Genomic DNA, 11,847 nt, shown 5'->3' with positions numbered 1-11,847 from the left:
GCCAGTTATCAGTATGGTTGCAATTATCTTGGGTTTTTTTTGTTTTTGTTTAACTGCAACGCAGCTTTTCACTTTCTTCTTTCACCTTGGTTATAAGGCTCCTCAGCTCCTCGCTTTCAGACATCAAAGTGGTTGTGTTGTCAAAGGCTTTCATGGCCGGGATCACAGGGTTGTTGTATGTTTTCCGGGCTGACTGAGGATGACTGCCATAGATGTGGGCGAAACGTCAGGAGAGAATACTTCTAGAACATCGCCGTACAGCCCGGAAAACATACAACAACCCCATCAAAGTTCTTTCGCCTGCATTGTTGTTAAAGCTATATCACATTTTTCAGTAAATGACAGTAAGAAGCAAATGCGACTCAATGTGCAGGCCTATAACCATAAGGAATCTTAGCTAATGCTGTCTAAATAGCTTTACTATTCTATTTCCAAAATACTGCCCAAAGCCTATACTCTGGTCCAGACTACCTAAAGGACAATATTGTTCCAGATGCCTATCTGTTCTTTGAGTTGTTAATTAACTCTTTTAGCTCATTCTCACAGATTGAGGCAGTTTTAATGCTGTGAAAAGGAGCTTCCAAGTGTCTATTCGCAAGCTATAGAACTCTCCTTGCCCGTTTCTGTACAAAACCATTTATTTAATACAGTCAGGTAGCTAGCAATTATGTTGGGTTGCCCTTATGTGCCGATTTTCAAAATTTAATTTCTTGTAATTTAATTAGCCTGTTGAGGCTCATGTTTGGGAGAAAGGCAGAATATAAATACACTAAATATTCAGGCAGGACGGATTTTAAAAAGTAACCTGTAATTCCCATTCCTTTGTGATTCCCAAGCTTTGGTCCTCCAGGTGTTTTGGACTAAAATGGCTGGGATTTCTCAGAAATGGAAGTCTAAAACACCTGGATGAACCATTTGTGATGCATGTCATGCTTAAAATATGCCCAGGTAGTATGTTTCAAGAAAACATGGAATTTTACGAGAAGCACTATAAAAGCAGTTTGAGTTTTTGCAGAAATGTATTTTTATCTATTAAATAAAATGAAAACCTTGCCTAGCTCCAGAAAACAATTACACCCCGTTTTGGTTTAACTCTTATCATGAATGCATGGTTTCAGAATTCTGCAAAATTTAGATTCGAATCCCAGAGTTGCATACCATTTCATTCTTGAATATTCCCAAGAGACTTTCCCCTCCAAAACTAAACAGTGTTTTGAAGAACAGATCTTAGTTTTTTACATCTTGTCAGAATTTTTGAATAATGCAGGCTGTGATGGAAAAAAAAACTTTTTAGAATACCGTTGCCGTTTTTAATGTATTTGGGGCTGCTATATTAAAAAAACACAATCAAAATGTACCACATGCAGTTCTTTCACAAATTTCATTACTAATTTCATTTAGTCATGCATTACAACAGTAAAACATCAAAGCGAGTTGTGAAAAAACTGTATGTGATGGAGCAAATCCAACCTTATTTTTGGATTTAAAGCCAAATTCTGAACCAGCACACATTTTGAAAGAGATTATATAACCCCCTTTTCAGCTGGCCTGTGTAATTAAACAGTTCTGCCACAATCCATACTTCTGCCATCCTTAGATGCTAAAGTGAAGCCTGAAAAGCACATAATGACAACTTCTTTTTTTAATGTATAGAGACAGCTGTGAAGTCATGGAATCAGTATTAATGAGTACCTGTTGGCCAAAAGTCCAGTCTAGGATAGTGCACAGACATATAAAGCAAGCAGTTATATCTAGGCTACAGGCATGCACCAATGCAGAAAAGCATTTCTCTCAATCTCCCTCTAAGCCAGGGATAAAATGAAGCTTGTGGGCTGGATGTGGCCCTCCAAGGTCATTTACCCATCCTCCACCCTAAACTTTAGACATAGTCTGAAATGACTTGAAGGCACACAACGACAACAATCCTAATTAATCGAACTTTCTAATCAGCCAAAAGCAGGTCCACACTTCCCATTGAAATACTGGTAAGTTTATGTTGGTTAACAATGTTCTTCTTTTTAAATATTGTATTGTTCTTCCATGGGTTTTGTTTTGCCCTACAAATCAAGGTATGTGCAGAGTGCAAAGGATTTTGTTCATTTTTTTCAAACTATAGTCCAGCCTCCCAACTGTCTGAAGGACCATGAACCAGCATTCGGTTTTAAAAGTTTAAGGACTCCTGCTCTAAGCCTTAGAGGGGAGCTTCAACAAGGGCTGTTTTGTGTTGGTCTACAGGCAGACAGAGACAAGTGAAAAAGGCTGAAGAGTAGTCATTTCTTTCTCCTGAGCAACAGCCAAAGACCTTTCTACATTTGCCAAGGTCTCAGGTTGTGGACACAGCACTCCACCCCCCCGCCCTTGTTCCTCGGTGATACAATAAAGGACCACTGCCTTTTGCAAACGTTTATTGACTCAATTACTTCTGTTATCAGTTCTGACCTACGGTCTCCGCCTACTCACATCCTCCCCCCCCCCCCCAAAACAAGCCAACCAGGGCAAGGCCTCCCGGTGCTTAGAAGACAACATGGGAGCATTTCTTGTTACGAGCCCCCTCCTCAGAATGGGATGAGAACGGGTGCAACCTCCTCCCCACACCAGTGAGTGACGGAGAGAGAGGGGGAAGGAGGTGATGGTGCAGGAGGCAAAACACAACACAACTAACATTAACTGGAAAAGGACAGGATGGGAGGTGGGGGTTAAGGCGCCTCAAAAACATGACATAACCGCGAGGTCTAAAGGGATGCAGGGAAGGGGCCACACAGAAGCGAAGGGTTTCCCTCACTCTGATGAACACAAAAAAGGGGTGGGGAGGTGGAGAATCCTAAAGGGGTATAAAATGTTATTCATGTTTTGAGTCACTTTAACCGTGACAGGAGGGGGAGGGAGGCAGGCCCTCCCCCCGCACTAACAGTCCGTGGCAGGCAGGTGGGTGGTGCTGGCAAAGAGACAGCTAGCGGATGGTGTAGCGCACGTAGGGCACCTCTGTGTCATCCCCACTGTCGTCGTTGCAACACAACTCAAAGACCAGGGCTTTCACGTGGCGGCCAATCTTCTTTTTTGAAACTCTGGTGACTATCTCGGTCATCCTGTGCCAAAAGAGGACGGAAAAGAGCAGTGGTCAGGGAAAAGTAGGGTTTGAAGAGGGTCTCCTACTCTCTAAGCCCTCTCCCACAAAACCCCAAAAACCTACGGCTGGTCGTGACGCTCCTTCAGCTTAGCTGGCTGCATAAAGAATGAATAAAGCATGGAGACACCCTGGGACAGCATTGTTATCTCCAACTTGTGCTCCTTCTATGAAAGAGAAAAAATTATGATTAGGAAAACTTCTGCATCCTTTAAATAACACGTGCCTATTTCTCCACTCCTAAAACTTCCAGCAGATGGTGGCTCTTGGCCTGCTGAGATATGTTTTACCTTGAAATATGCCAGGAACTCGCGTAGCGTCATCTCCTGTCCATCAGCTTGGATGCCCTGTACCTCAAAACGGTCCCACAGAGTCCATTCAGTGTTATAATACTGAGGAAGAAGAAATGAGGAATTCAGGCATCAACTACACAGGTACTTATCAGGTTTCCTGGAAGCCTATACCTCAGGGGTATCAAATCCATTCTCACAGCAGCCTTACGCTTGCCTTCAAAGGACTGCACAGAGAATCCGTGGATACAGGGGGACAACTCTATATTTCTTAACTTAGTGGTCAGTGCTTTTTAGTTTTTATCTAATTTGGGTCCTCAGATGTTATTGAACGACAACGCCCATCACTTTTGATTATATCTGCCATGTAGACTGGGGATAATGGGAATTGCCATCCAACAGCATTTGTGGCTCTGAGGTTGGGGAAAGGTTATGGGACATTTTAACATCAGACATAACTACAAACCTTGTATCTAAATCCAAGCCCCACTCTCCCGAGTAAACAGAACAAACTGCAGCTTGCCAAATGACTGTATCCCAGCTCCCATTAGCTCAAGTCATGATGTCTAAGGATGAGGAATACAGGAGCTGAAATCCAAAATCTGAAGAGCCATATGAAATAACATGGCAAACCAGATTTCGCCCACAGACCTTGAACTTGAAACATGTGCTGTACATGCAAGCTAAATCTGAAGACAAATTGCCTAAGCTGACACAGTATGGAAGATCCCTTTTGTGTATGGTTTCTCCACCCCATAGCAGAAAATGCTTCACAACAGTGATCTCAGCTGCACAATGGAATCCTACTGGGCTGTTACAAAAACACCATGGTGACTAGGCAATGACCTGTCCTGACCCTCCAACCTCTGCAATCAATCTCCTTTTCTGGGCAACAGCCGCTACCCTCAACAGTGGTCTGCTCCCCTGTCTAACAGGAAGTAGCTGCCAGTCCCACCCTCTCCCATCTGTGATTTTTCTTGGATCATGCAGAAGCAGGGACTCTCTTGCATTCTGGTTCACAGGGAATGAGAGTGGGAATGTCAGGCAGCGGTGCAGTGGCTGTTTCTTGAGAAAGTGAGGATTGAGGGAACCACAGAGTTGAGAGAGACTACAAGTACATCCAGTCCAATTCCTAGTCATGAAGGAACACCCAATCAAAGCTGTCTGGCCTCTGCTTATAAACCTCCAAAGGAGGAGACTCAATCACATTCCGAGGCAGCATATTACACTGCAAAATATCTCTTACTGTCAGGAGGTTCTTATGTATCTGCTAAACTAGGTACTATGTATAGTTAATAATAATAATAATAATAATAATAATAATAATAATACATCACATAGTCAGACACTTGGGAAATGTTCGACTTGTGATTTTGTGAAACGAAATCCAGCATATCTATATTGTTTGCTGTGTCATACAATAAAATAATAATTATTATTATTACTTTATTTCTAGTCTGCCCTCTCTTCCCATGGGGACTCAGGGAGGTTACATACATATAAAAGACAAACATTCAATGCCATACAAATACAAAGCATTCCAAATATTTAACTATAAGTATTTGGAGCTATAGTTAAGTATTTGAAATACTTTCAAATACTTAACTATAGCTCACACATTTCTAACAGTGTGAATAGTAGATTTCTGGTTGTGACTTCTAAAATGTACATTCATGCAAAAAAAAATGTTTCTTATTTCCTGACTTTCCTTCTATACTTAATTTCTAAGGTTCCACCATCATGATTACACCCTAAACTTGCGTGGAGAAAAAAAAGAATGCCTTCCTCAAATGAGAACTGGTAAAGGCAAAGAAAAAGGAGAACGAAGAACCAAAAAGGATGACATGCCAGAAGCATCTAAGTGTGTTGATGCACTGAGCTCACAACCAGGAGTGGGCTAATGGAAATTAACACACATCAGAGAGCTTTAGAGTCCTAATTGCCATTTGTCTGTCTAGCCTTTTACTACTTACTAATAGGGAAAAAAACTGTCTATGTTCTCACAAAGTACGAAGATGGGAGAAAAAGAAGATTTTTTTATCACACTCACCTTGTTTTTGGGGCAAGAAATAGGCTCAGAGAAACCAAAGAAAGGCAATGCCAGGTTGAGGAAGCCGTTCTTGAAGGACTCCAGTCGTTTGTGACCCTGTATTATTTTATATAACTCCAGACACACCAAGCCGACTACAGCTGCTGTTGTTGTAGCGATAGCGGGGATGATTTTCCCTGCAATCAGCTTGCTCTAAACAAAAAAGGGCACATGAGTCTCCTGAAGGGAAACATTTCTACTCCTCCCATTGAGCTCCCATCCTCCACAGCTAACAAGAGAAACCCTACCTTATGTCTGTCAGCAGGAGGAATATCGTAATTCTCCGCCCGCAGATTGGATGCAGCAACAATGAAATCCATATGGAAATTTGTGTCATCATCCTAAAATTGAATACAAGTAAAATGGCAATTAAGAGCCATTAGACCTAATTCCCAGAATTGCTCCCAACAGTATCAGACTCCTTCCAAGAACTTTGCATGTGAGAGCTTTTGAACAGGTAAAACATTTCCATACCACAAAAAAAGTAAAGAGCAGCCTAACATATTCCAGCAAATTTTTATTATTATTTCAAAACTAATAGTCTGGACATGGGAATTGAAACAAACAAGTGAGGGAAGTAAAGGAATCATCACTCTATATTTTTTTAAAAAAACCCTGTATAATAAGGAAGTTATTTATCAGAGGTTTTATTTTTTAAGACATGCCTATATTTTTGAGTCACTCACTCCGCCCAACTACAATAAAGGAAAAAAAGTGTGTGTATGTGCTTATAGTGGATTTTACCGTTCAACTTATAGTGGATTTCCAGGAGTTTTCTTGGACAATACTGAAGAAATTGTTTTGTCCACTCCTTCCCCTGAAATATAGCCTACAGCATTTCTTAACATTCCCCCACTCAAGTACTAACTTAAACTGACCTGGCTTAGCTTCCAAGATCAGGTGCCTCAGAGTATTCAGGCCTCTGCACTTTATTTTTATTTTTTTACATCCTTACCTTTTCAAAATCAACAGGAAACATCCTGAATTCTTGCAGTTGCTGGGGACCTGGGAGTGAGGATTTTAATTCCTCTAATCTGCTATCATCTGGGGAAAAGAAGAGCTTAGTTTTTTAAATGATAATTACAACCTTCAGCCACTGTTCCCTTAACATCCTCACTGAAAATCTACTGGGTTGGTTTGAGTCCCTGAAACACAAACTATATTTCACCATTGATATTTAGAAGGTTTGGAAAGAAGCTTCAAAGCCCAGTTGATCATAATATTCCACCAAGATAGATAGGCATTTCCTCAATACGATGAAAGCACTGAATTCAAAACTGGACTGGATGATAGTGAAGGAAATTCCAAGAATCATTCACTTTTATAGATTAGGAATTACACAAGGTCCTCTCATCAGATCACCTTAATTTCCCTTTTTCCCAACAGGATCTTCCAAAGGAGTTCGTAAGACCTGGGGCAGATGCAACATTGGGGGCTTTGCCAGCCCCAGGACATATGTATGTGTGTGCTGGAAGTCAAATGGGAAGAACTGGAGCTAGGGTATACAGTGCTACATACAGTTTGCAATGGAATTTAGGCAAAAATTTGTCGCTTGCTATCCCTATCTTTGGGAGCCCTAAACAGCCCCTTCAGTTGACAGTAGAAAGACCTCCCTTCTGCAACCCCGTCTTTCACCTCGCTCCAGCAGGTCTTACCAACTGAGGCATTGGCATTCTGCAGCTCCTGGTCAGAGATGTGGATACGAACACCAGACTTGGGAGTGAATTCTGGGATTTGTACTTGGCGCAGGAGCTCTGCTACAGCTGCTCTGTCCCTGGTGCCTGTGATGCCATACGTCTGTGCAAACAAGTTTGCAGCTGCCATCACATAATCCATGTGCAAAGACTGGGGAGATAAACAGAAAATTAAGTGAGGCAGGCATGTTTGGGTTAAACAGTCTCACGTACAAACTGGCTACTGACAGGGTTGTTGTATGTCTTTCGGGCTGTGTGGCCATGTTCCAGAGAGAATGCTTCTGGAACATGGCCACACAGCCCGAAAGACATACAACAACCCTGTGATCCTGGCCATGAAAGCCTTCGACAACACATGGCTACTGACAAATTGTGATTGTCAGGGTTCATGTTATAGGACCAAGGAGATCGAGGTGAAGATTTGGGAATATTTCTTTTTTGTGTTCAAAATCAGGTAGTCATTTTCCTATATCAGAGGGGGGATTCTTCCAGGTGCAACTGGTTAGACATATTGCTAGGAGAAACATCCACTAATGTTTAGATTGGCTCTCTTGATTGAAACTTGTTTAGGGAGTATGGGTTCAAATTTAGAAATCCAAGCTAAATGTTAGTGGGTCCTTCCCCAGCAATGTCTCTAGGCAACTTCATCTGGAGGAAAGTCCCCTTCTGACTCGGGACAATGGCTATCAGACCTCTAACATAAGAAACATTTCCAAATATTTATCCATGGTCTCCTTGGTTCTATCAATTCAGCCCTGACAATCACAATTTGTAAGTACAGTAGAGTCTCACTTATCCAACATAAACGGGCTGGCAGAACGTTGGATAAGCGAATATGTTGGCTAATAAGGAGAGATTAAGGAGAAGCCTGTTAAACATCAAATTAGGTTATGATTTTACAAATTAAGCACCAAAACATCATGTTTAACAACAAATTTGACAGAAAAAGTAGTTCAATATGCAGTAATGCTATGTAGTAATTACTGTATTTACGAATTTAGCACCAAAATATCACGATGTATTGAAAACATTGACTACAAAAATGTGTTGGATAATCCAGAACATTGGATAAGCGAGTGTTGGATAAGTGAGACTCTACTGTAGTTAATATTGGAAATTAATACACTAACCCTATTTTTTTAAGTTTCTCGTGAAGGTTTGTCCAGCTAATGGGTTTCCAAATCCCCATCTCCCCAAGGTCCTGAAAGCCCTGTTCATTTTCTTCAGAACCTCCAGTTATTAGAACTGGATGTGGCCAACACCTTTTTAACCACAGACAGGGGTAGAAACCAGCTCTTCTCCTTACTACCTGCTACCCAAATAGCATGCCAGCACTTTAATCTCTTATTCATGGACACTATTCCAGTGCTTACATTGCTGCTATCAAAGGTGAGTGGGTGAGGGCATCGCTTCGGACCTGACCAGAAGAGGGTCCCTGAATTCGTTTTCTGAAAGAAAAAAGGACGACGTTACAACAAGGATAGCAGCACACTTTCCACTTTATCATCATGAGAAAGAGTCCTAGCCATCATATATTGATCTTCTCTGGCTCACCTGGTTGGGGGGAAAGTTATGTAGTAGCTGACGGATATTGTTACTGTATTGAGTGTGCCAGTGATTGCAGGCCCAGGTTACACAGTCAGCCCAGGATTTAGGCCGATCTGTCACCAAACTCTTGAAGACAGCTTCCAATACTTCCAAAGGCTGAGTGCCGGGAAGCTTCTGGGTCCGCTCCATGAACTTGGGGTCTCTAGAAAACAATGAGAACTGATTCAGTCCCTTTCCTCTTTATCAAAACATTCTGAATGGTTTGAGAATTAGCACAAACCAAAAAGGCATGCCCCAAGCTATATGTCTATCTCTGTAGATCTGGGTGTATGGTATTAACAGTCCATCCCACCGAACATTATGAGCAAGCGTCAATTGCACTGCATATTCTACTGATGGACACAGCTAGACCCTGTTGAATTCTCAGTGCAGCATTTTACTTACGTGATGTACTGGTTGACATTTTCTGCGGGTTGTTTGAAAAGGCCTTCAAATTCATCACGGGCCCACTGATCACAACAAGAAAAAGAGAAAAGATTTCAGCCACAAGACAGGGCAGCAGACTGCAGGTTTTGCAACAAATAGCTACAGCTGAATTGGTTGCTACCAAACAACAGAACAGAGGTAGACAAAAAAAAGGGGGGAACTGACAGCAGAATTGATTAATAGGCACAGCATCATCATCTGTAAAGATGAAAAGAGTATCTAGTTTGTTCCTTAGTAAAAGAGAAGGAAGGGATTGGTAACACAGAGGAAAACAAAACCTGATCATGTCAACAAGACTAGCAAAAGCCCACAAAGTGTCCAGATTTCTAGGTGTTACCACACCACCACAAACTAAAAAGACAACCCAATCCTACACTGACCTGCAGGGTGTGCTCAATGGCATTGGGAAAGTTCTTAAGGGTGCAGATGGGGATGGATTTTTCTGGCGGGTCTTGGCTGGAGCTGTAGGACTCTGTAAGGAAGGGGATCACCACCTGGATGTTCCCTTTGGTCCCCAACGTCCCTGATTCCAGCAGGGGCTTACGGTAATAGACACAACGGCGGTCCATGTACATCCCTAGCACACAAGAAAACAAAAGAGGGGATTAGGCAAGATAATTGGAAAAGGCTGTCAGGTATAAGGGGGGGACTAGAAGCCAAGAGCAACCAGCTCTATTATATATTGCTAAAAAATAATATAGATTTTTTTTGGAGAAATTAAATATAAAGAGACACTCCCCCAAATAATTAACAGGACCATTTAGTGTATGAAACAGGCTGGGCAGTAAATGATTTACCCTTTTCATTATTACCCACAGCTTGTTCCCATTTGTATCTCCTATCCCCCACCTTATCTATTGAGGTGTATGCAAAATGACATGAAAGCCAGTCTGCCTAGAAAAAAGAAATGTGTCTTGTGTGCAAGCAAGTTAGAACACTATTGACAAATACTCACTAGCATCCACATTATCTAGTGCATTTGCCACTCCATCAAGGCTTTCGAAGAAGTCATCATCGTAAACACGCTCAGTGTCTGGGCCAACACGGTCCTGGTGACTTGTGATGTGGATGTTTGGGTTCATTTCCTTCACAGCGGCTGCTGCTGTGTCTGATTTCATTTTCTAGAGAGACAGAGGAGGGATATCACTCTCACGGGAGGCAAAGAACTACAAGCCTCGGTCCCATTCCTGTTTTGTACTAATGTTGACTTATAACGTCTGAGTTTATAACTGCTGAACAATCCAGCCAAACCAAAACTATTTTTTGCAGGACTCACAGCAGTTGATTAACTAAGAACTAGGAAGAGGTCAACATGTAAGGGCAGACAACTCCACGCGATTCTGCAGTCATTCCCAGAAAAGGCAAGAGTAGTAGTTAATGGAACTGACCGTAACATCCCAAGGCCGGAAAAGAAACTGCCGGTTGAGGTTGGATTTCTCAATTGTGTCCATGTCAGTCACAATCACCTCTCCACCTGGCCTACATCCAAGACCAATCATGGCAAAGTTCTTCAGCAACTCACAGCCAATGGCACCAGCCCCAACCTGAGAGCAGGGAGAAGCAGGGATGTTAGCAGGATGTTAGGGCAGATATACATGGAAACAGATGAACTGTGCTAGAACTCACCAGGAAGTACTTCTGCTGTCCCAACTTAGCCTGCAGGTCACTGCCAAAGACCGCAATCTGTCCATCATAGCGACAGTGTTTCTGTTTATCATGAGAGAACAAACATAGACCACAACCTTTAGGCATCTCCTCTTGTTAAAAGCACCCCTTTTCCCCCAGCCTGCCTGCCGTCCGCAAAATAATTCGTTTCCACAGTTTATTTGGGTTCTTTCTTCTTCTATATGCTGGACAATACATTTTGTTTACCTTGGATAACAACGCAATTTGGCTTTCTAAGCAATAAAGTTGGCTTATGTGTAAAAAGGGACCCCTGGTGGCACAGTGTGTTAAAGCACTGAGCTGCTGAATTTGCGGATCAAAAGGTCCCAGGTTCAAATCCTGGGCGTGGAATGAGCGCCCGCTGTTAGCCCCAGCTTCTGCCAACCTAGCAGTTTGAAAACATGCAAATGTGAATAGATCAATAGGTGCCGCTCCGGCGGGAAGGTAACGGCGCTCCACGCAGTCATGCCGGCACATGACCTTGGAGGTGTCTACGGACAATGCCGGCTCTTCGGCTTAGAAATGGAGATGAGCACCAACCCCCAGAGTCGGTCACGACTAGACTTAATGTCAGGGGGAAACCTTTACCTTTTACTATGTGTAAAAAATAAAAATCCTACTATCCCAAAAACTCTCAGAAGCCCTACAGTGCTGTCAATGGCTCAAATGCTACAATCTTGGTAAAGTGAATGTAGGAATTGATCCTGAGCTGAAATCCTGTTTCAATTGCTTTACCAAGTTAGGTAGCTAAATGCCTTTTCCCTGACTGTTAAATGGTAATAAAGAGCATTTTATTGGACATAGCAAAACGTAAAATATTAGAATTAATGTAATTAAATGTAAAATATCTGCATTAGAATTGTTTTATATATAAACAATACAGCCCACGGCCACTCCAGGTTCTCCAACTCCATAGCTCTGTACTTCAATCACAGACATCCTGAACTCTTC

The 11,847-nt window shown here is 42.2% G+C and overlaps 1 protein-coding gene across 2 annotated transcripts in view; it reads right to left on the bottom strand.

Annotated features, from left to right (window-relative positions):
* Positions 1-2,388: 2,388 nt before the first annotated feature.
* The window catches only part of uba1 (ubiquitin like modifier activating enzyme 1), a 54,846-nt gene continuing 45,387 nt past the window's right edge, over positions 2,389-11,847 (bottom strand). For both annotated transcript variants that reach the window (XM_008103559.3, XM_062971682.1), the window contains exons 13-26: positions 10,858-10,938; positions 10,620-10,775; positions 10,187-10,352; positions 9,612-9,808; positions 9,190-9,254; positions 8,752-8,947; positions 8,571-8,645; positions 7,159-7,348; positions 6,459-6,547; positions 5,752-5,844; positions 5,465-5,656; positions 3,415-3,516; positions 3,191-3,291; positions 2,389-3,086 (exon numbers count right to left, since the gene is read on the bottom strand). In XM_008103559.3, coding sequence (XP_008101766.1) covers positions 2,951-3,086; positions 3,191-3,291; positions 3,415-3,516; positions 5,465-5,656; positions 5,752-5,844; positions 6,459-6,547; positions 7,159-7,348; positions 8,571-8,645; positions 8,752-8,947; positions 9,190-9,254; positions 9,612-9,808; positions 10,187-10,352; positions 10,620-10,775; positions 10,858-10,938 — 1,839 coding nt within the window. In that variant the 3' untranslated portion in view covers positions 2,389-2,950. The remainder of the gene's footprint in view (positions 3,087-3,190; positions 3,292-3,414; positions 3,517-5,464; positions 5,657-5,751; positions 5,845-6,458; positions 6,548-7,158; positions 7,349-8,570; positions 8,646-8,751; positions 8,948-9,189; positions 9,255-9,611; positions 9,809-10,186; positions 10,353-10,619; positions 10,776-10,857; positions 10,939-11,847) is intronic.

This window comes from Anolis carolinensis, chromosome 2, assembly GCF_035594765.1.
Source record: "Anolis carolinensis isolate JA03-04 chromosome 2, rAnoCar3.1.pri, whole genome shotgun sequence".
In the NCBI taxonomy this organism is placed as follows: Eukaryota; Metazoa; Chordata; class Lepidosauria; order Squamata; family Dactyloidae; genus Anolis; species Anolis carolinensis.
The sequence above is the reverse complement of the archived record's forward strand: the minus strand, read 5'-3'. Positions and strand labels throughout refer to the sequence as shown.